A 25,280-nucleotide genomic window follows, 5' to 3' on the forward strand; every position below is an offset into this window, starting at 1 on the left:
ATTTGTGGCCACACTGTCAATAAAGGTACTTCCCTTTGAAAGAAAGTAATGACGGAAGTATGGACGAATTATTAACAGATATACTCCAATACGCGACGACAGAGCTATGTGCTATGCGTAGTAGAGAAGTTTAAAACCTTAAAATACATTTTTTACAATTTAATTCTCGTATAGGTACCCAAAATTAATATGTACTACTACACGTACAACATAACATGCTCAAACACATTTTTTAGGCAATTGATTCATGTGTTTACGCCGCTTTCATGGTTTTCGGAAAATATTTTAAGAAATAATTCATACGATTCATATAACAGCCAGTGTAGGAGCACCATTATGAAACACATTTGTTAAGCGAGAGTAGTACTAACAGGTATACAAGAATACTGTCATTATTATTGACAGTGTGTGCCACATTGACAGAATGTACAGACGCTAACTGCAAGTCGGCGTAAAGGAATGAGAATATAAAAATAAGTTTTGTATAAACTTAATTCTTTAGGTAGCCGTTGGTCCATGGAGAAAACAACCCACTGCGAAAATCTAGTCGCTGAGTGTCTAGGTCTACATCGTTATCTAAATAAAATTGCTTACAGATGTAGTGCATAATTGTTTTCCATTATGTTTTCTCGGAAATGTTCGTATTTGTCATGCTACTTCAGTCAACCTCTACTTTTTGTACCGAGACTGACTGAAATAGCAAGACACGTTACTACGTTTCCGTGAAAATACGATGAAAAATAATGCACTACTTCTGTACCTAATATTTTAGCAGCGTGATAAAATTATAAGCTACTGAAAGTTGAACCACAACAAAATTGTTCAAATAAATGAAAATATAGGTATGTAAGGTGTATTCGGGTAATACCGAATGTCGGATAATTCCGAAATTCAGATGAAAATCACCCTTAATTCCATCATAATAAAAGTCTCTTTTCGTAATTATCCGACAGTTTTAGACATTTGGAATTACCCGAGTAAACCTTACTTAAATGAAATATTATTTTTCTCGCTGATCTGAACTTAATTTTATAGGTCACGTCCCACTCAGAATTTAAAAAAAGTGATCCCATAAGTGTTCCGTGAACAAAGTTTTGCACGGAACACTAATAACCGTCCCAGAGCGGCTACCGCGAAATAGCAAATTGCGGGGATCTTTCTCTTTTACTCCAACGAAGGCGTAATTAGAGTGACAGAGAAAAATCCCCGCAATTTGCGAACTTCGATTTTCGCGGTTATAGCCCTGATTTGAGTAGCCTTACTTCACTTTAACCTGAATCTTTAGAACTTTAATTAATTGTGACTAATTCAGATATCCGACATTTTTTAACACTAATGAATCTAATGATACAGTATAGGTAAAACACCACTGATTGGCACTATGATATAATTAAGCTTTTAAAGTATGCTACATGCATTTTATTTATATTTAATTGTATGCTATTAGCCTTAACAAAAATATTATCACCAGTTTGGTTCAACTTTCAACAGCTTAAAAACTATATTAATAGGTACATGGCCATATTTAATATACATACTAATAATATCAAATAACCTTGATGCTCGGCATAAGCTCAAGAGAGAGAAAGTCAGATGAGTATTACTGTTTGCGTAGGTACAGGGAATTAGTCTGAAAACTATAGGCTAGTTCGTTTCTTTTAGCATTAGAAAAATCTTGGAAGAAAGTAAGCGATCTTGACATGTCTTTTAATTGAAAAACGCTTATTAAAATCAAAAACTATTATGAAAGCAGAAGAACATAAATGATCGTATTAGATTCATAATTGTTACATATTTGCCGTAATTTATTTTTAAAATGTGTTTTTCAATTAAAAGACACATCAAGATTGTTTACCTTATTTCTAATTCTAAAAAACGAACTATAGCTAAGCAATGCCGTGGTAGACTTTTATCTCAATTATATAATTCATAGCTGTATCAACAGTTTTTTACCGAAGGCAAAGTTGAAAAGGAATGATTGATTAATGATATTTTTAGATCATCTTAAAAAACGGCCAGCTAAATTTCATTTTAGGCAAAATGTGCCAATTTTTTTTTTCTAGTCTTCATGGGTGTTTAGAGCAGCGGCCTGCGAACCTCTCACTTGCGGCCCGCGAGCCTCCCTGGCTATTGTATATGTAATATGGACAAACGACAATGTCTGATAAAGTCATAAATAATGACAAAGTGCGGCCCCGGTTAGATACTTTGGTAAATAATAAATACATGTTGATAATTTGTTACAAATGACTACAAATAATTTTTTTTAGACTACCATTGCATTGCTTAACCCGTATCCAGAAATTCTAAAAAATCGCGTGACTAGGCGAAGTCTTACTCTTTACTCTAAAACACTCACTCTAATAAGGCTTTATTAACAATAACAAACGAACAATAAAATTAATAGCAATTCAAGTAACAACAAATAAAAAAAATAAGTACATTTCTTTACAATTCCTCAGTGATTAAAATTGTTTAATGTCAATATTGTGCATTTATTTCATTAATATTAAGCTTAAACGCTATAAAAATAAAATAAACCTCGAGGAACATTTAAAAAGATCTATACATACATTTGTCAATAATATCCTCTAGCGGCCCACCATACAAGGAAAATTGGCAATCGAATTTGAATCAACGGTATTAGAAAATAGAGTTGAATTTGTTTTGTTTTAAAATCGAACGAAACGAAATAAAATAAACTCTATTCCATTTCATTAAGATTTAAAATTTATTGGAGGTAATTTGTACTAGTATTAGGACATTGAACCCCAAGAGGATATTATACATTTTCAGTATGACTAGCGTGAAATTCCTTATGGCACAATAATATTGACCGTATAGAAACCCCATTTTACACATTGATAAAGTCATTTCGGCCAAGTGCGTACTTAGGGGCAACTGCGCCCGTCAATAAAAGGTTAGAGGTCCTTTCATAATGACATGACATGACCAACCTTATGGACGCACTTGTCCCGACTGACTTTACGGTACTTAAATTATGAGTTTATTAAATAAATTGTGACGTTCCACGGCAAAAGGTACCTTATGGCGGCTGGCGCTTACGTCGCATAGCGCCGCAATAATATTGGAGCGGCGTTAATAATAGCGTAAGCGCCAACCACCATAAGGTACCTTTACCCGTGGGACGTCACAATTATAAGTAGGATTTTATTAATACAAAATAAATGCTGTGTAAATTAAATTACATATGTATAGACTCTAGAGTTACACCAAAATAAGTCTGCAACGATTTTGATAGCACACGCAGTGTAAGTGTTATTTTAAACGTCAAACTTCTATGAAATTATGACATAAATAACACCTGCACTGCGTCGTATGCTGTCAAAATCGTTGCAAACTTTTCTTGTTCTAACTGTAATAAATAAGTAAACTTGGAAGACTATTGCCAAGTGGAATGTAACAAAATAAAAGCGAGCATGAGATTCACAGTCAATTTCCAATGTAAAGTGTCACAACTCAAAATTTGTGCGATTGTGAATTTAAATTACTCGAGTTAGGTGTGACCTTTTTAGACGAATTTGCTTTAACCTTTTGAACGCGACAGACGGCAATTGACGTCAACGCAAAATCGTGACAACGACGCCAAAGACGGCATTCGACGTCGATCGTTTTTTGATGTAAATCTACTGAAAAACACCCCACTTTATGGTTTGCATTATTTTTTCACAAAACTAAATTTTACCCCCGTGTCGTCAGTGGCACGGCAAATGGATGCGCCGTTTGGAGTTCAAAAGGTTAATAAATAATATATAATAAACTAGAATTAAATAAACATAATTAACAATTATAAGTTTAAACAACTCACCGCTATACATGACAATGTGTCCAGTTAAAAATGAACCTTCATGCATTGCGATAAAGCTGAGATTGTTCTTTTTAAAATTATTAAATACACCGGTTACATAACAGTTATCTACACAAAAAACATACAGGATTTTAAATACAACCTGCATAATATCAACAAAAACAAAAATTAAAAATTCAAATATTTGTAGTTACGCCCGACCCGCTAAGCAGGTTCTATGTTCGTCGCTTTTCGCTACAAAGCGGGAAAGCCATGTTATTGGCTACGCTACGAAAGTGTTAATATTTATTTCAATTATTATTTCCTTATGATCCAATAAACAATAGTGACATCATAATAATAAGCGACTATCACAAAAGGTCGTGCTTAGATTAAAATGCTTGTGCTATTTTATAAATATAATTAATTGTACTGTAAAAAAGCGTATAGCGGTGACCTAACCTAATTTGCAGACTATTTTAAGTTTTGAAAATCAAGTCTTAAAAATCTATATAAGTACTAGGAAAACTATCAAAACGTGTCGGAAAAATTTGACACTTTGGAATCGTCCCGTTCGTCAAAACATTGCAGAGGGCATTGTTGCGTCTCTGTCGCACTTGTACATTCGTACGTAGGTGTGACAGGGAGGCAACACGTCGAACGTTGTTCGCGGTAGGCCCTCTGTTCTTTTTCCTTAGTAAGTACTAAATTCGAATCCCAAAACACATTCTTTCAACGACCAATTATACAAGTTTTTCAAGTCTTTTTAACCGTTTTGTATTTTGAGAGACGTGACGAATTACAAGTCACTTGTGTACTTTTACCACCATTTTCATAAAACTTTACAAGCCTCAATTAGTTAATAAATAAATAAATATTATAGAATATTTTACACAAATTGACTAAGCCCCACGGTAAGCTCAAGAAGGCTTGTGTTGTGGGTACTCAGACAACGATATATATAATATATAAATACTTAAATACATAGAAAACAACCATGACTCAGGAACAAATATCTGTATCATCATACAATAAATGCCCTTACCAGCATTCGAACCCGGGACCATCGGCTTCATAGGCAGGTTCACTACCCACTAGGCCAGACCGGTCGTCATTATAGTCGTTAATTGAGTCGCTTAACTTCAAACTCGGGTAAATCCATCTGTCAGATTATGCGATTTTGGTATTAAGAAAAGGTAATAGGGTCGATATTTGCTGAGAGAGTCGAATTGATTTACCCGAGTTTGAAGTTAAGCGACACAATTTATAGACACACCATTAAAGTACATATGGTGAGAATTGAGACTTGTAGCTCGTTATACGGCCCCGACACTATCATGGATACTGACATTACTTTGACGGAATGACGTTTTTAGTGTTAGTGTAGGGAGTGTCATGAAGGAATGACGGCAAGTAATGAAGTTTATTTTAATAATTTCCGTCAGTATTGGAGTTATGTCAAAGTAATGATACTAGAAATGACATTATACTGACAGTGAATTGGTTAGAATGATGGAATCAGAAATGACAGAAAGAATGATGGACGATAATGAAGTTATTAAAAATTTTTAATATTTTTGAAGAAATGTCAAAATAATGACAATATACTGATAGTGAGTGGAGCGCATTAGTGAATAACGTCATTAGTTTTTTTTAGAAGAGAATGTGAACTTTTTTTATTTATTTTTAGTCACATGTATTGTAGTTTCGAATTTCGTACTTATTAAAGCCTAGTAATCACTTCCGGAATCCTCTACGAACATTTAAAATGTTTCACTTCGGGTCCATTTAAAGGAACTAGTATTAGATATAGTCAGCAGTTCTATTATACATTATTATTTATTTCTTTGTTAAATCATGGATTTTTTGTTTGGCAAAAGCTTTAATAGAAGGTCGATGAAAGATTTGTTAGAGTTTTTTTTATAAGGTACTTTTGTTTAGTAAATGAAGCGACTTTCAGTTGTCTCGGCTAAGCCAATATGACTCACGTTGTTTTAAAATAGATTTAGCATATTCATAAAGTAATCATACCAATCATATAGGCATTACAGACTGTCGCACAATTATAAAGCATAATATTTTCAAGAGGCCATTTTGGCCAGTTTTTGCCATTTTCTTTTCTGTGGTTACAAAGATAGGTGTCTCTATGTTGTGGGTGTTTTATCTAGTATTTTTTGTGCATTTTTATAATTTTAAACCTCTTCAATTTTTTAATCACAAGAATCTGAAAAACATTCCAAAAAACGGCATATTATCAAAATTAAACAAGTTTGGGGCTCGAGCTTAAATTTGACATTCGGCCTTAAAGACAAATGAAAGTCACGACACTTCTTCTCAAAAGCGTTCAGATTCCGACATTCTCATGCCAGCGTTCGAAAATACGTACTTCTAAAATATCTCCGTGCTATATTATATTTTACAATCGACTTCTTTATCCTATCGTACAAATCTCACAGGGCATGGATTTTTTTGGAAATTGCAACTTCATTTATAAGGCCCACTTGCACCATTCCACTATCCCGGGGTTAATCGGTTAAACGTGAAGTTGCCATGGTTACCAGTACAATTTGACACTAGGTTAACGGTTTAACTGCTTAACCCCGGGTTAGTGGGACGGTGCAAGTGGGCCTAAGGGACTGGTCTTATTTACGCGAATGTTTATTAACAAAAGTGTAAGTTTATAGAAGTGAATTTCTTCTTTTATGTGGCCATAGTGGGATCAAGAAACATAATTTAAAAAGGTATAATAATAATTTCAGCCTATATACGTCCCACTGTACGGCACGGGCCTCTCATGCGCGAAAGGGCTTGGGCTATAGTCCCCACGCTAGCCCAATGCGGATTGGGGATTTCACATACACCTTTGATTTTTTTCGCAGATGTATGCAGGTTTCCTCACGATGTTTTCCTCCACCGAAAAGCTAGTGGTAAAAAGAAAATTTCATGTATATTTGCTTATTCATCAAGACATGTTTAAAGAGGCAGGCCAATTGAAATTATTGTTAATAAGATATAGAGGAGTCATTAAGATTGAAAATGGCTCATATTGCGTGAAAGATGTCGCTTCTATAATAACACTTGCTAATAGTTTGCGAGGAATTTAATAATTTACTTTAAAACTATGAAATCACCTCTATAAACTTACGCTTTTTGCCGAGTAAGCTACGATCCCTAGAATCAGACTAACAAAATCTGCAGCGATTTTGATAGCCCACGCAGACGTCAAACTGCTATGAAATTATGACGTGTAAATAACACTTACACTGCGTGGGCTATCAAAATTTCTGCAGACTTTCCTTGGTCTAACTCTAATAAGAGACGCCTTAACCCCTTGACCGCCAGACCAGACGTCAACTGACGCGCGCGGCTACATCCCAACATCCTTCGTGCATCACAAGGTTCGCAAAGCGCCGCGCACGACAGCCGTAGCATTCAAAGGGTTAATATCCCACCACGCGCAAATTCAACCTCCTACCTCGATAAAATCAGAAGAACTCCAACACCTTTCTCTTCAAATACTCCTTCAACGGCGCGTAATAATGATGCCTGAGCGACACCAACTCGGGTTTCCTTTTCAACGGCCTGAATACCGCCCAATCCGTCTCGAAGACGAGCAAGGCGATTAGAGCGAGAGAGAGCCATACGAAGAGGAAGGAGGGTATGAAGGTGCGCAGGAGCGAGAAGGGGCGAGGCGGCGGCTGCAGGGCGGGAGGGGGACGCCAGTCGTCGGGCGGCGGGGCGCCGGTGCCGCCCGACTCGGAGGACGAGGGGCACGAGTCGCGCAGGATGTACTCGCCGGCGCACGGGACTGGAACAATCAGAAACAATACGTCAGAATATAGCCCCCTCCAGACTATGCTGTCTGCGAAAATCGACGCCACACTCGCGTTCGCGGCTTCGCGCCGCGATTCGCGCACGAGTGTGGAGGAGGCTTAAGGCACAGACAATAGTACATTATTGTCGAGGCTCGGAAGTAGCTACTTGCAGGCTGAGGATTCGTTTTAAACGGACGACCTTGGGAGTCCGTTTAATTGAATCCGAAGCCAGCAAGTAGCCTTCCAGCCGAGTCATATATAGTGCTTTTCTCAAAAATGGTGCAGAAATATAAATATCATAGAAATATTTTACAAATCAACGTTTTTGCATATATATTTTGACAGAAAAAAAGCCCTTGCCGCCTATTTATTTTTTTAATAAAAAAATAGAAGTGTATTTTTCTGCCAAATATACGCCAACCTATTTGAGACATCTAAATAGTCGCGGTACTAATCATCTGTTTGGCTGTTTAATGGGCCTGTGCCTTCATTTGATATGGTCATTTCAACTTTTAAAAAGTTTGGAACTCGACAAATAATTTGATATTTTGATATTTGATATTTATTGAAATCAAATTTTACAGCATTACAGCTAACACCAATGCACTGTAAAATCAAGTAGTAAAATTAAGTACCTAAGTAAAGTAAATAATAAAGCAATTAATAAGCTACTAAGATATTACATGTTTGATTCGCAAAAACGTAAAAAATCTTTAAAAAGTTTATGACTTTCGTCGGCAAACAAGTCGGAGTTAGGTGCAAAAGATAAGAAATTATTAAGGAGTGTCCGGCAACGGACAATTGGAGAGTACTGGTGTGCAGTCGTGTGAATGGTTCCATTATCTAGGAGGTGATGGCTACGACAACGTAGGTAGTTGTCGGGAACAAAAAAGGTAGTCGTTTTCGTCACCAAGTCTAGGCAGTCTGATTCTCCCCTTAATATTTTAGATGTAGTAGACATTAGATTGACATTACGCCTTATCTCGAGGGAGTTAAAGCGTAGCATGCCCAGCAAAAATTTGGTTGGGTATAAAAAGGGGTAATACCCGTAAGTTTTTTTATATAAGAAACGGAGAAAAGCTTTCTGTACCTTTTCTAAAAGCAAGGTGTAGGATTTTTCATGCGGGTTCCAGATTAAAGAGCCAGATTCAATTTTACTTCTAACTAAAGCAATGTATAATAGCTGAACTACTTTGGGATCATTAAAGTTTTTTGAATTACGGATGATAAAGCCGAGTTTTTTATAACAATCTTTAGCGAGAGATGTTATATGCTCGTTGAAAGTAAGTTTAGAGTCAAACATTATGCCAAGATCTTTAACTGTGTTAACCCGGGTGAGTGGTATATGGTCTAGCAAATAATCATTATGAAATGGAGAGTGAGCACGGCTAAAAGTCATGACACTGCACTTAGATAGATTAAAGAGTAATTTGTTTTTCTTACTCCAACAGACCAGTGCATCAATATCTTGCTGAAGTAGGTCACAGTCCGTGGAGTTATTTATACAACGAATGAGCTTCAGGTCGTCGGCGTAGAGTAATGTGCGAGAGTGGTGAACTACATCTTCGAGATCGTTTATCATTAAAATAAAAAACAAAGGACCAAGAATCGAGCCTTGGCTTACTCCAGAACGGGTATGATATGGAGGTGAATCGTAACATCCGTGACGAATAAACTGTTGTCGATCTTTAAAATAGTCAGCAATGAGCTTAAGTAGTTGCGGAGTGAAGCCAAACGCGGTGAGTTTCTCCAAAAGGATGTCGTTGTCGACACGATCAAATGCTTTTTGAAAATCAAAATATATTATATCTATCTGTAAACCTAAATCAAGGTGATGGGAAATAAAATCTGTTAGTGATAATAAATTTGTGTTAATCGAACGTTTAGGGCGAAATCCATGTTGACTGTCGCTAAGGTATGGGCTGATCTGGACAGAGATTTTTTGATGTAGAATAGATTCAAAAACTTTGGCTAAAGAAGAGAGAATAGCAATAGGTCGGTAGTTTTCGACTTTTGAAGAGTCTTTAGTTTTCGGAATGGGTTTTACACGAGAGATTTTCCATGCAGTAGGATATGTACCGGTGGTTATGCAAAGTTTAAAAATGTAGTGGATAGGATGAAGCAAAAATTTCTTGCCAGCTTTAATGATATACGGAGGCACATTATCTGGACCAATCGCGGATTTGGGTTTTAATTTATTAATTGCTTTATTTATATCATCCAAAGATATATCTTTAACGTCAATTCGATTAGCTGAGCAGGACGAATCATTTTTTATGGTAAGAGCGGAGTCTAAAAGTGGGATATCTGGTAAAAAGACACTAGAGAAAAAGTGGGAGAAAGCTAACGCAGTGTCAACACCCTTACACTCTTCGCCTTTGTATGAGACAGAGGTTTCAAATCCGCCCGTTGTTTTCAAACTGCGGATATGATTCCAGAATTGTTGAGGATTAACTCTGATGTTTTTTTGAAGAAGTTGCATGTGATCTTTGTAAGCTTTATCTGAGAGCACCTTTACGCGAGTTCTTAGCTGGCTAAATGAATGATAAAACTTTAAATCATTTGTAGACTTCCATATTTTGTGTTGGTAACTTTTTTTGGAAATGAGTTTAATAATTTCAGATGTATACCAAACAGGATAACATCTATTATTTTTTTGCGATCGTACCTTCTTAGGGATGCATTCATCAAATATACTGTAAATTAAACGATAAAAAGCAGTAACAGCACTATCGACATCTGAGGATTGATAGACAAGAGACCTAATGGAATTTGTATGCAACATTGCAGTCCCAAAATCGAGACTGCAATGTTTTTAACTTTTTAATTTTTGACTGACCATAAACTACGCGCTTCGCGACATTTTTTAGACGGCAAAGTCGACTTTGACTGTGGTGGTGGTGGTGTGGTGGTAGCGGTCGCTGGTGACTGACCGGGTTTGTCGTGTGGGCGGAGGTCCTGCGGCGCGAGCGCGATGTCGACGGCGGGCCCGGCCAGCAGGCAGGCGCCGTTGCACAGCCCCGCGCCCCCCGCCCCCGCCAGCGCCCCCACCTCCTCCAGGGGGGCGCTGTGCGTGGACCGGGGCAGGCTGCTGTACCCTGGAGAATTATCAATCATTATATCTGTGGCCCTAGTGAAAAAGGGTACAAGTCTCACGCGGTTTAGGAGTAAAAGGGCACAGGTGTTACTTGGGACCCATTTACAACCGCGCTGCCCGAGACATGTACCTTTTTTCACTAGGGACACAGATATAAATGTTGTTATAGTCGCACCAATAAAAGTCTGCAGCGGATTTGATAGCCCACGCAGTGTAAGTGGTATTTATACGTCATAATTTCATAGAAGTTTGACGTTTAACATGACACTTGCACTTGCACTGCGTGGGCTATCAAAATCGCTGCAGACTTTTTACGGCCTAACTCTAACATTCTTTATTAAAACCCATGTTAATTAAAGATGTAACTGTGGGTCTGTATTGTTTCCCAAATATTTTAAGTCATAATGTATTGTTTGTCCGAATTTTCGTTAGTCATAATTGGTTTTTCTCAGAAACGCGTAATTTCTCAGGATTGCCATAGGGGTCATCCATTAATTACATCACACGTTTAGGGGGAGGGAGGGGGTCAAGAAAATGTGACATATTGTGACATGGGGGAGGGGGGAGACAGAAACTTTGTGACGTCACTTTAACTTCATCAGTAACCGAAAATTTATTTAAATTATTTTATTAGCTGTATATTTAAATAACAAGTTTTTAAAACGATAATCGTTTTTACTCGTTTAATTTTCTTTCTTAAGCAGTTTTGGGTGATAAAATTACTAATATTTATATCGTCAAAAATATTTTGATTAAATATTAATAATACTTAGAAACTTACTTAATTCGATTTGGCGATTTCGTAGAAAAAATGTGACGTCACACTAGGGGGGAGGGGTTTGCCAAATGTGACCAAGTGTGACAAGGAGGGGGGCCTCCTTGTGGAGGGGTCAAAAAACCTAGAAATTCGTGTGACGTAATTAATGGATGACCCCATAAAACAAACCTAACCTATCTATGGAGTAACCTTAAGAAAATCCTGAAAAGCTAACGGTTTCAGTTTTATGACTAAGCGCCACTTGCACCATTTCACTAACCCGGAGTTAGACGGTTTAACGGTTTAACCATGGTTATAAGTATGGTAATAAGTATATTTTGACACTGGGTTAACGGTTTAACCGATTAACCCCGAGTTAGTGGGATGGTGCAAGTGGCGCCAACGATAATATAACAAACAATTCGTTATGACTCATAATCCTGAAAAGTTACGCGTTTCTGAGAAAAACCAATTATGACTAACGAAAATTCGGACAAACAATACTTACATTATGAATTTACGACTTCAAACTTTATGGGAAATAAAGAGACCCCTGTCACTGCAAATAAATATGTAACCTGCTAAGTTCTAGTCGTTTCAGCAGTTTAGAACTTAGAACCTTTTTTTTATAATTTGATTTTGTCCTTTTATGCGGGCTGTATACAGTATACACTCGTCGAGAGACCCCGAGACAGGCCGAGAACTAGTGTGTACATACTGCTCCCTTCTCGTCTCGCGGTTATCCGAATGGATCGGAGCGGTGCCAAAACTCTCGGCGAGAGGTTCTCGATGAGTGTGTTCAGCCGACATTAAAAGCACACCGAGACTTAGGAGGCTATATATAATTTCATAACACATTAGTTAACTGAAGCCAAAAATTTTTTACTACATTAAATTTTTTACACTTAAATTACATAGCTAAATACCAAATGAGCTAAATTAACAAAAGCAAAACAAAAATTGCAAAAATAAAAACACTAATGGTTCCATTGCCCATCGATGATATATTTATTATGGTAATTAGACAAGCATTTGATCAAAATCTTACCTTAATAATAAATGTCGGTGAAATATGTGGTAGGTAGGTGCTAGGTGTAACATGCTTCAACCAGTACCAGTTGCAGTTGCGTGTCTCAATTTTAAAGGTGCAAGCTTTATGACATTCTTGAAAAAAATGTACCAAAAGAAATTTTCAAATTTTTTTTTTTATAAAAATGGTACAAAGAGCATTTATTGAAAAAAAATTAAAGCTAGAGCATAAAGAAGATTAAGAGTTTTCACATTAATAAAATTTAGGTAAATATATAGACTTAATACATTAAAAAAATAGAAAAGAATAAAGAAATGAAGGTGTGATAAAAACAATAAGGAAATAAAGAAGAGTTTTATTTACCAAATAATATAATAAAACAAAATTTTCTAATGACTATTAAAGCTTACAAGAAAATGTTTTAAGTATTTATAATAAATATAAAATAATGGCAAACACAACAAAACAAAATAGGCAATGACTAGATATATAAAGGCAATCAAATTCATAAAACTACTGGTATAATAGTTATTTACGATACACGTGCGAAAAAGAGGAAATTCGAAACGAGTGGCGATAAATTAAAACACGACCGAAGGGAGTGTTTTAAATCGACACGAGTTGCGAATTACCTATTCGCACGTGTATCGTGCAACGTTTTACAGTACATATGGCCCTTTAAACTTTTGACATCGCACGAAAAGTGCTATTTTACGCACTAGTGCGGAAAAATAGGACCAGATGTACTGTAAAATAACACTTATTCAGCTCAAAAAAAGTATAAAAAAAGTTGTACCATAAGACATTTTCTGACTAGAATAAACAACAAAGCTGGAACTTTTGGTCGCATGCAAAATTAGTTTGAATTAGGGTTTTTTTTTCTACAAACGATTGCGGTTTATCGTCAAGGGTTTAGATAGAATACGTATGAAAATTACTCGCATTAACTTTATAAGTCCCAGTTAATTTTTAAGACAAATGAAAATTAAATTAAGTAAGGACCCAATGTGTTAAAGAAGAGGATATTATTTTTATGACTTGTGATAATATTGGTTACAAGGTTAAACAGCTGGGTTAATAGGTTCAGTAAGCGTGCTGGCATATAACTTTGTGTAAGCCTATGAAGCGAGTACTTATCTACTTCTACTATTACTTTAGGAACTAGGCAGCACCGTTGGGTCGAGAGAGCGTGCTGACATAGTACTTGTGAATGACGACATATCTACCCCATGTTTACCGAAGTCGCTCGTCATTGGTGTGGAAGGCGTCGCCGGGACGCTTTCCGCTTACATATAGACGTGTGATAATATGGTTACAATACAAGGTTAAACAGCCGGGTTAATAGGTTCAGTAAGCGTGCTGGTATATAACTATTGTATGGTGATATGAAGCGTGCACTTATCTACTATTACTTTAGGAACTAGGCAGCACCGTTAGGTCGAGAGAGCGTGCTGACATAGTACTTGTGAATGACGACGTGTCTACCGCATGTTTACCGAAGTCGCCCGTCATTGGTGTGGAAGGCGTCGCCGGGACGCTTTCCGCTTACATATAGACGTGTGATAATATGGTTACAATACAAGGTTAAACAGCCGGGTTAATAGGTTCAGTAAGCGTGCTGGTATATAACTATTGTATGGTGATATGAAGCGTGCACTTATCTACTATTACTTTAGGAACTAGGCAGCACCGTTAGGTCGAGAGAGCGTGCTGACATAGTACTTGTGAATGACGACGTGTCTACCGCATGTTTACCGAAGTCGCCCGTCATTGGTGTGGAAGGCGTCGCCGGGACGCTTTCCGCTTACATATAGACGTGTGATAATATAGTTACAAGGTTAAACAGTCGGGTTAATAGGTTCAGTAAGCGTGCTGGCATGTAACTTGTGTAAGCCTATGAAGCGTGTACTTATCTACTATTACTTTAGGAACTAGGCAGCACCGTTAGGTTGAGAGAGCGTGCTGACATAGTACTTGTGAATGACGACATGTATCGTGTGTTTACCGAAGTCGCCAGTCATTGGTGTGGAAGGCGTCGCCGGGACGCTTGACGCTTTCCGCTTGCCGCCGCCCTCCTCCTGAACAAATATACATAGCGTCGGACCAAACTAAATCTACATGGCATTTGCAATGACAAAATGTGCGTATGTCATCATTAATGACAAATTTCTATGAAAATATGACTTTAATAATGACAATGCCTCACTTTGTTTTGTTCAAGTCGGTGCAAAGTTAGAATAGACGGACTTTATCAAAGAATATAATTGATTTTTTTTTAAAATTTGTGTAGGATGTGTAAGCCTAAAATAAAATCGTTCGTATTTGATAGGCGATGTAGAATAATGTATTATAGATGACACTGCACGGGTAACTTTGACAGTGGACACAAAACGTATGACGCAGTCCAGCGGGATCTATTTTGGCCGTAAACTCGGAGCACTATTTTTTTATTTGACCTTACCAATATTACACAATCAACAAATAAGTTCTGTCAGTAGAAAAAGGCTGCAAATTTGAAAAATGTTGACGCGAGGGTTCGATTTCCCATATAATTTTTTATTTTCGCGCCTTTTTCTACTGAAGTTGGCTTAGTAGATTATATAAGTAATGACTTCAAATCTTTTCTAGCGTTTGCGCAATCATATCTCTCAACAACAAACAATATGCAAGATTTTATGCTTATGACTTTAGCTTTCCTTAAATTTATTTGTGTATGACTTAAGTAATGAATAAAATTAAAGGAAAAGCTAACCTGCGAATCCCTTGGTGCTAGCAATCCATCTCGTTCGAGTATCTCCCGCTCTGTGCGTCCCACGTATTTGAATTTGGTGCCCCATGAGAACAGACCTCCACCGGAGTACACGCATGCGTCTGATGATGATGCCAATCTGGACGAGAAAAAGTAATGTGTTATTTGATGTGTTTTCTAAAAAAGTTAAAAAATAAAAACCGGGCAAGTGCGAGTCGGACTCGTCCACGAAGGGTTCCGTACCATAAAGCACAAGAAAAACGGAAAAAATGCAAAAAGAAAACGGTCACCCATCCAAGTACTGACCACGCCCGACGTTGCTTAACTTTGGTCAAAAATCACGTTTGCTGTATGGGAGCCCCACTTAAATCTTTATTTTATTCTGTTTTTAGTATTTGTTGTTATAGCGGCAACAGAAATACATCATCTGTGAAAATTTCAACTGTCTAGCTATCACGGTTCGTGAGATACAGCCTGGTGACAGACAAACGGACGGACGGACGGACGGACAGCGAAGTCTTAGTAATAGGGTCCCGTTTTACCCTTTGGGTACGGAACCCTAAAAACCGACTTCATAAAACAGATTAACAGGCCATCCTTTCATAGTACCTATTTACTTATTTGGCTCACAAACCAAGTTGACAACAAAAACATTAAGTTTAAGTATAATACTAAAAAGATGAGTTGATTTTAAATAATAATTTCAGCTTATAAACGTCCCACTGCTGGGCACAGGCCTCCTCTCAAAGACGAGAGGGTTTGGGCTATAGTCCCCACGCTAGCCCAATGCGGATCGGGGACTTCACATACACCTTTGAATTTCTTCGCAGATGTATGCAGGTTTCCTCACGATGTTTTCCTTCACCGAAAAGCGAAGAGTTGATTTTCCGATAGAGTATGGTTAACAAATAGTGAAATAAACAGTAGTAAGATTTGAAATCTAAACAAAGTTGCGTTTAAATGTTAAGTTGTATTTATCAAAATCTTCTATTGAAATCAGAAAGCATAAAAATAAAAATCTTGTCCGCCTTTTGTCAATCCTAATGTCTCAAAAGCGCCACGGTTACGGTCAGAAGAGAATGAATTGACTGCCACAGTCTAAAATCAACCTTGGTGCATTACAGTAAGGTTTAAAATCAAACTGGAGACTCACGTAAAGAAGAGCATCTGCTCGATGGCGCAGCACCACACGTGGCGGCACGCCGGGCCGTTCGGACACTTGAAGCCCACCGTGTGCTTTTTCTGAAACAAAAGTGATTTCTAATTTTTGCACACCTAGGCCCACTTGCACCAGTGACACTAACCTGGAGTTACCGTGGTTACCACTACAATTTGACAGTGGGTTAAAGGTTTAACCGGTTCATAACGGTTTAACCGGTTCATAACGGTTTAACCGGTTCATAACGGTTTAACCGGTTCATAACGGTTTAACCCCGGGTTAATGGGATGGCGCAAGTGGCGCTTAGGTCCACTTACACCACTCCACTAACCCGGGGTTAACCGCTTAAACCTGGAGTTACCATGGTTACCAGTACAATTTGACAGTGGGTTAACGGTTTAACCGGTTCATAACGGTTTAACCGGTTCATAACGGTTTAACCGGTGCATAACGGTTTAACCCCGGGTTAATGGGATGGCGCAAGTGGCATTTAGGTCCACTTACACCACTCCACTAACCCAGGGTTAACCGCTTAAACCTGGAGTTACCATGTTTACTAGTACAATTTGACACTGGGTGAACGGTTTAACGGGTTAATCCCGGGTTAGTGGGATGGTGCAAGTGGGCCTTACAGATATGTAAGTGGATAGATAGAAAATAAGTTAATTTAATAATATAACACAAATTATAAAGGAAGTTATCATTTTTTTATGAAAAATGTGTTCTTCGAAAATGCAATCACTATACTTAGTAGGTGCCTATTTTTTAGTAAGTAACTAAATCATATCATGTAATACCAATACTAAAAACTTTGCATAAATTTTAATTTTGTCAATAATATCTGATAATATGAAATGAGTCCATTGTTTGCTGCAGCGGTCGGCAATAGTAGTTACCGAAGTTGACGCGGGCCGCACTTTGTTAATATTTATGACTTTATCAGACATTGTCGTTTGTCCCTATTACATACAAAATAGCCAGGAAGGCTCGCGAGCCGCTTGTTGCCGACCGCTGGTTTACTGCAATCATGATTCATTCTACGATTCTCGACGTGCTATCATGACTCGTATCACAGATAAAACTACTAAAATTTAATGCATGTTATTTCACAAGGGTCTCTATTGTTTCCCAAATAGTTTTAAGTCATAATGTATTGTTTGTCCGAAGTTTCGTTAATCATAATTGCCATAAAACAAACCTAACCTAACCTAACCCATCTATAGAATTACCTTACGAAAATCCTGAAAAGTTAGCGGTTTCAGTTTTATGACTAACGATAGTAACGATAATATGACAATAATATAACGATAATATACATTATGACTTAAAACTTTATGGGAAACAAAGGGACCCCATTTCACGACAATAATATTGCGTAACATTTCGGTCAAAGGTGTTGTGTGGTGTCAAATAATAAAGTTTAATAGGGAATATTACGCGAAACTCTGCGTAGGTGGCGCCACTACTACAATCCATAAAAATCTGGGGGTTTACCGCGAAACAAGAAAATCGAGATTTCGTTATCTAACCTCTCTATCGCTCTTGCATATTCGATTGACAAAAAGCAGATAACTAACTTTCGATTTTCGCGTTTCCCAGTAGGCCCTTGTTAACAAATCGCCTTGATGCATCAGTCATATTTTATTGTCTGTGAAAACTTATCAAAAAAACAGTTTAAGGCACGGTATGAAACCTGGTATGTATGGACATAGTATGAGTCCCAGGACCTTTCCTGGGACTCATACTATGTATAGCATAGGGTAGTTTTTAGATTGGAAAGCCTCCCTCTAGCTTTTGTACATGAGTAACTGTGTACCTGCTACTGACTCACTGTATAAGAATAAGAATAAGAATAGTTTATTGCTCACATATTGATCTTACTCTAAAAGTACAATAAGATTACAATATGTTACCCTACAAGGGCATTGCAAATACACGTGCATATAAAATATGTATTACACATAAGAAAGGTACTTACACTATAATTTATCTATTTCTATGCCTATAATATATAACAAAAATATTATTTTAGTATCTTAGAATTATACTTATTTTCATTGAAAAATTCTTGCAGGGAGTAAAAACTATGGTCTATTAGGTAGGTTTTTAACTTGGTAACAAATTTTGTGTATGTTTTTTCGTTGGTTATTTCTTTTGGAAGGTAATTATAAATTCTTATAGTCATAACGTGAGGGCTCTTGTTTCTAATTTGTAAGTTACTTGATGGTATGGCTATTGTATCTTTATTTCTTATATTTATGGCACACGTGTGGCGGTCTGTTGCTTTTGTATATAAACTTGGATTCTTGCGGACAAATTTACTGGCTTCTAGAATATATAGACAAGGTAAAGTTAAAATTTTTAAGTTTTTAAAGTGAGGTCTACAGGTTTCAAGATTTTTAATATTTGTAAGAATTCTTATGCACCTTTTCTGCAGTATAAATAGTTGTAGTATATCTGTGCTATTGCCCCACAAAATGATTCCATATTGGAGGCAGGTTTGAGTAAATGTAGTAAATGTAGCAGGTATTGCTTATGTTATTGAGTAAAAGTACCTCGGACTATGATAATCTTACCTCAGGATAGTTGAGGTGTACAATAAACATTCTGCCCTCAAAGTTGATCTTGTGCACTTCGTTCCACTTAAAATGGTGCGTCTTTCTACTGCCCTGGAACGTGAGGATGCCGCTGTGGTTGATGCCCAGGTATAGCTGGTTGCTTCTGTGATCCTGACGACAAAACAAATAAAGAGTTTTGTTAGAGCAGGGGTATCCAAACCCCGGCTCGCGGGCCAAATCAGGCCAGCGCGCGGTGGGCTGGATGGCTCGAAAAGAGGACATTCACACTTTTTTCAGAAAATCATTTTTTGAAAAATGCTATCCGATAGAGAATTATATAAGGAACAATAAATTTAATGTGGTATACATTTTTTCGAAATAAGGCATATTGACACTGACAGCAGAAAAAAATAAGGTCTGTTTTTTTGTATGGGACCCAAAAATAGGTATCTTGTTTCTCAGAAACTATTAGAGGTCCCGTCTTCTACCTTTCAAGACTTTGTTCTTCTACTTTTATAGAGTAGGAAACGATAAGCAGATGTTTTATACAGGAGCTGGTTTTTTTTAGTCCAATAAAAAGTCCAAAATTAGTTTCTAAAATTAAAATAACATTTAATAACTACAAAATAACATTATACCTTAACAGGGTGAGGATCGACGCCATAAGTGTCAAGTTGGCACGCTATTTTGAGGAAAGTGCGCTCGGCCTCCTGCGTGGACATGCCCTTCACGCCGCCGCTGCCCCCCGGAGTCCCCTCCACTGGCTCCCTATGTAACTCCTGCAATCATTATATAATCATATATGTAGGTTAGTTATCTTATCTGTCTGTGAAGCTTTTTTTTTAATTATCTGTAAAATTTTATGACAGGTACGGATTTCCCACATCAAACTCAATTCTTATTATACTTCTCTTTGACTCAATTATCGATGCTTTATATGAATACCATTTTGGAGAACTAGCTTTATCAAGGGGTGTAGGAATCTGGTACAGAACAATCCAGGCTAGACCATTGAGGATACCCTAGTTTGATTCTACCAATCTCGCTAGAAAAGTGTTAGTTTCAGCTTTCCGAGTCCGGTCCGGACACATCTTCAAATAAGCTTCTGTGTATGGTGGGTGTTAAACCGTCACCTCTGTGTCTAGTCTGTCAGAGGACTGATGACTTGTCTCACGTCTTGTTGGACTGCGTCCGGAAACAGAATTTGAAAAAAAAATATTTTTTGGTAGTTTGTGTTCCATGTACAATGGAATAAAGCCATACGACATAATAATAATGGACAGATCAATAATTGTTGGTTGGCAGAACCTTTGTCTGATAATGCAATCAGTGTATACCACTTTACTGATCTCTCCCTTGAGTAGGGAACTATGAAAGCACCCATGAGGCTGACATGTGCACCTAGTAGCCACAATAAAAATCAGATTTAATAAAAAAAATCCCGTTGGTATATTACTCCTTAGTCCCACAGCAAGGCTTGTGTTGTCGATACTAAACGAGGATAGGTACAAAGAAAAAATCCATATTAATTCAAGAAAATACCGGGATAAACACACAAATAAACACCTTTACTGGGATTCGAACCCGGGACATTGTGCTTCATAGACAGGTTCACTACCAAAAGCAACTAGACTAGAAGGCAGTTAAACTAACTTGGCTAGAACAGTGCACCCTCATAAAAGTGTCATACTTGACAAAGAACTTGGTAAGAAAACTTAGCATAGTCCACCTCAAGTGCCTTTTTTGAAAATGACACATATAAAAAGGAGCCAGGGGCCAAATTCGACACGTACAACTGTCAGATTTCGCACCCACGTCAAATCAACAGTTGATTTTATTGCATACTGAGTGTTGATTCCTTCGAGCAACACCGGCTTCCGACACGTCGGAAGGGAGGGGCCCAAGCGATATCTCACCGTACAAATCTTTCTGCCATTTTTCGCGGGGGGAAAGGTGCACACAGTCGCACTTCTCACACACTTACATACAAAATCCAATCTATAATGACGACACAAATACATAGAAAATGACACACGTCAAAGACAAATCTTGCAAACCTCGATCTCTTTTTGTGTACGGACGAGTGACTAGTGTCACAACACGCACACTAACACATTTTCGTTGAACTATGTCCTTGTATTCTGAGAGATGAGAAGTCGGATTTGTCGCTCGACCGATCCGCAATTTGTACTGAGCGAGCAAAATCGATAAATCCAACAATTACTTGAGACTAACATATAATAATTGTATTTAAATGTAATTAAACGTATGATATGTAAAAAAAATATTATTTATTCTTTTTGTAAATTTGATGTCCCCCCGACCACTTTTTATAACAAAAACCCGAGCAAACAGGCATTTTTGTGCAGCAGTGTTCACGCGCGCGTCTGGACTCGGTCTAGTGAAAAATCCAAGTGCAACTAGTTTTATTACCCGCGCTAGATTAGATTGACGCGCTAATCTTGTACCTCGGCAGAGGGGAAATAGTGCGAATGCCGCCTCCCTTCCGTGTTGCTCGAAGGTTGATTCCATCAACGGTGGATAATATCATTTGGTACAACCAAAACTCAACTCTAAACTAAGGGTGGTTCGGTTTGGTTTGCTTGTCATCGTAACTGTGGATTGTTAATGTCAAATTTTGACATTGTACGTATTCGAGAACTTATGATTTTTACCACATCAACGGGAGATCAACACGATACGTCAAACGTCGCTTGTCGAATAGGGGTCCAGGATATACCACACATAACTACATGAATGATATTACAACGTGGGATTAGCTGTTAGTCGAAAATATTATTTATTTATTAGGTATATTTGATTATTGATGAGAGAATGGATATTCGGATGTATGTACTTCTTTTGTTATATTTTTTTTGACATTCAGATTTTATTCTAGAAATTCTAGTCTAGTATTTTATATACAATTTTTTTTTGACAATCTCTTTGTGAAATTCTTAAGTGTTAAATTTGATGTGTACAAAAAACCAATGTTATTATGGAATAATATTAACATCAATAAATTGCTCTGATAATTAGATTAAGATTAATTACGATTCATAAGAGCTTGTTGCTAGGCCTGCATGGATAAAGTAAAGTATATTTTGAATTTTGAATTGAATTTGAACTTACTTGTATCCTAGCCTCAATAGCGTCTGTTTGTCTGAGCAGCAGTCTCATTTCTGTGACGTAGTTACCCACATGGATGTTCGGGTCATAGTCGCCAAGCTCAACTGGAAAACAAGTACATTTATCCTTAAACAACATCAAATTACAGGGCCTAGCCTTTAGTTTTGCGAATGGTAATTCCTATTTTACTAGGAATTTCCTATTTATCGCACTTGTATCGTAAATAGGTGAATCAACTTTTTCTTGTCACTCGTTGCCATGGTTGCGTTCTCCTGGGTCAGTCCTTAAAACCTACATGCGAATTCGGGAAACGAGATAATCACAAGATCTAGAGACGATATAGAGATCAACTAGATTTACATTAGATATCGACTCTGTATTTTGTATGTAATTCGACATTAAGAGACCATATACATCTCTTAGTAATTGTAATGCGTTAGATTGAATTGTTAGTTTTATTTTATAAAATTGTTGATGTTATTATATTTATTTGCTTTTATGTAAATTCAATATTGACGTGTAAAAGTGCCCTTGTGGCCTATTTGCTGAATAAATGTTGATGTTGATGTTGACTAGATGTGACTTGGATATCTAAGTCATAACTTGTCGAAATCGTTCAAGAGGACCTCCAGAATCGCGGAAACGTCAAATTTGACATATCTATCTTACAAATATCTTTAAATTATCCATATCGTAACTTGTTGAGGTCTAGTAGAGATCTAATTCATTTTCAGAATCGAGCCGCAAATTTAGACATTTAACTTTTTTAACCCTTTCCATAGAGAGTAGTCTACCAAGCGTGTCAGATAAAGTTGGTGTACAATGTCTTCTAACAAACTATGATACTATTTTCTCTTGGCTGACCGTACAGAATAACAACAAGAAATAGTTGATCCACCGAAATAACCATTAAATATGCAAGTAAAGAATATGAATTCATACTTTGAATAATCAGGGCTCCAAGCATAGCTGCCTCATTTGACGTGCAATAAAGCCTCCCATGCAGCAGGTCCCTCTTCAGCTGCAGGTAGATCTGGAACCGCGTGACGTCTTCCTTGAGCAGCAGCGGGTTGGGCGGGTAAAACTTCACTCGGAAACTGAACAGTATCGGCGATGCATCTGTGAAGATTGGGAATCATAATTTTAAAAAAAGTTACAAGGGAATTTATTGAATTCAAAATGCACCAGGGAATGTAACCGGTTTTTTGCAAAAACTTTGAAATAACCATATTTCTCGAATTATTTTATACTCAAAGTAGGACTCAGTTGTGTTTTTAGGTAACGACTATGTATTATCATCGGATTGCCCAATTAGACATTAAATCATTAACAAAGAACGAAAAAATACCATTTTCATTCCAATACAAAAAATACCGGTATCTGATCCCTGGCATGAACTGATGGTAATAGGAATATTATGTTAGCTTTAACCTATAGTATCCCACAGTCCTAATGCTAGTACAAATTACCTCTCAATTACATTTAAATCATGGTATAATAATATACTCTGCCTGGTACCCTCTTCCCATCTTTTCATGGTCATGTGACTGACACAAGCCTACATCATCATGCAACATTGCTATATGATAATATGCGATAGCGCTATATATAACGGCCATGTTATTGTGACGTAGGCTTGTGTCACTCTGGGAGGAGAAGACCATGTTTTATTAGACCATGATTTAAATCATTCTTAAATTGAACAGAGTTGCTTTTATTTTATTTGTTGTTGGACAGATTCTTTTTCAAAATGAAACAAATTTAATACCTTTAATTCAAATTTGTCTACCAATTTTTCTTGTATGGTGGTCCAAGACCAAGAGGTCAATATAATTGTGGGCAATTAAAATTGGAATTAGCTATTGGAAGATGTAAGTTGTTATTGTTTTGCACAAATATGACGGCAAATCAAACTATAAACAACAGTTACCTTTGACTTGTTTCAATATTAACTTCGCCATATGCAGCCAATGCTGAAAAACAGATGATTAATAAATAATCAATAATTTAAATATACAAAATATTCACAGGATAATGTTTATATGGTTGACTCACCCTCTGACCGCCGGCGTCCACATATCGCAGCCCGAAATAATCAGTCTCCGTGAGGTTTAACTGTTGGCACACATGCTCAAGCAAATACTTGCCCTTGTAACTCGGCTGAAATATAAACCAGACGTCAATATACAACATTTTTTATATTATTTAAGAGTTCACAATATTAGCGAAGTATTACTTACGTGGAATTCACATTCTAATATCTCTGTATCCTCTAAAAGTCGCACTGTACATTTATAAACAATATCGCCTCGACTTTTGAACATGTCGTTTTGTGCTTTTTACACGTGTTTTTATGATACAAACTAACATTTACTAATTTAACATTTTTAATTAAATCCACTGCATTAACTTTGTTTTGGTTCCATTTATAAATTAGTGATAATTTTCATTTGTTTCACAATTTTCGCATTAGAATTTTTTGTATGAATGAGGTGTGGGGAGGGGAAGGGGAAGATGATGACATTTCTTCGATGGCTCTCGTTCAGAATTAGATTAAAAAGGATAGCACATTTTTTAATAACATACTCGAGACAATATCCTATTGTAATTTCATTAAATTGTTAAATAAAAGATTAAAACTCTCTCGTGTATGCTTATTTTTTCACTTTATCAATACAGATGAATTAAAAAATCTTTATGACCGTTCAGGGCAAGGATGTGTCATTTCGTACTCATTAAATCAATAGTAAGCTTGGAAAGTAATGAAAGTTGTTTAAACAATGCAATTAGATTGATTAATTAAAAATTGCAATATGTTAATTGAACATATTATTAATCTTTATTTCCGAACGTATTAATTTAACCTGCCTCTTGCAGGTAGTGACGACACAAACACTATCTAGTTACCAGTGTGCAAAATTATTACCCAGTATAAGGGAAATAGATAACTACTTGGCCATTGCTCCAACTCAAAATTGAGATATTTTTTTCTTCAGATATTTAACATTAACATGTTTTATTTGATTTCACTTGTTTTACAAAGGGCTGTTAAACTTAGCAACAATGCAAATAAAAAGAAAATGTAAAATTAATAAGAAAGCTGTTACCACCAATTTTATTTCCCACCTTTTACCATGGGTAACAACTGGGAAAAATACTCCCATTTGTTACTACCAAA

At 36.9% G+C, this 25,280-nt stretch overlaps 1 protein-coding gene and 1 long non-coding RNA gene across 2 annotated transcripts in view; both read right to left on the reverse strand.

The window, feature by feature from the left end:
- Nucleotides 1-25,280, reverse strand: part of LOC134680375 (uncharacterized) — a 327,839-nt gene that overhangs the window by 290,557 nt on the left and 12,002 nt on the right. The window lies entirely within an intron of this gene.
- Nucleotides 7,255-24,610, reverse strand: LOC134680371 (FERM domain-containing protein 5). Its single transcript, XM_063539496.1, has 12 exons — nucleotides 24,343-24,610; nucleotides 24,158-24,262; nucleotides 24,033-24,075; nucleotides 23,045-23,221; nucleotides 22,106-22,206; nucleotides 19,612-19,752; nucleotides 18,992-19,144; nucleotides 16,410-16,498; nucleotides 15,260-15,395; nucleotides 14,513-14,585; nucleotides 10,557-10,721; nucleotides 7,255-7,616 (listed from the first exon to the last, which is right to left on the reverse strand). Exons 1-12 carry the CDS (start codon nucleotides 24,424-24,426, stop codon nucleotides 7,294-7,296), a joined length of 1,590 nt encoding a protein of 529 aa, XP_063395566.1. The 5' UTR covers nucleotides 24,427-24,610; the 3' UTR covers nucleotides 7,255-7,293.

This window comes from Cydia fagiglandana, chromosome 3 (genome assembly GCF_963556715.1).
Source record: "Cydia fagiglandana chromosome 3, ilCydFagi1.1, whole genome shotgun sequence".
Taxonomy (NCBI): Eukaryota; Metazoa; Arthropoda; class Insecta; order Lepidoptera; family Tortricidae; genus Cydia; species Cydia fagiglandana.

Excerpts from the sequence above, each read along its gene's own strand:
- LOC134680371 (XM_063539496.1), bottom strand. The coding sequence starts at position 24,426 with ATGTTCAAAAGTCGAGGCGATATTGTTTATAAATGTACAGTGCGACTT. Across the intron at positions 14,586-15,259 it reads TAGCACCAAGGGATTCGCAG|GAGGAGGGCGGCGGCAAGCG; the intron begins GTTAGCTTTTCC and ends ATATTTGTTCAG. Across the intron at positions 10,722-14,512 it reads ACCAATGACTGGCGACTTCG|GGTACAGCAGCCTGCCCCGG; the intron begins GTAAACACACGA and ends ATAATTCTCCAG.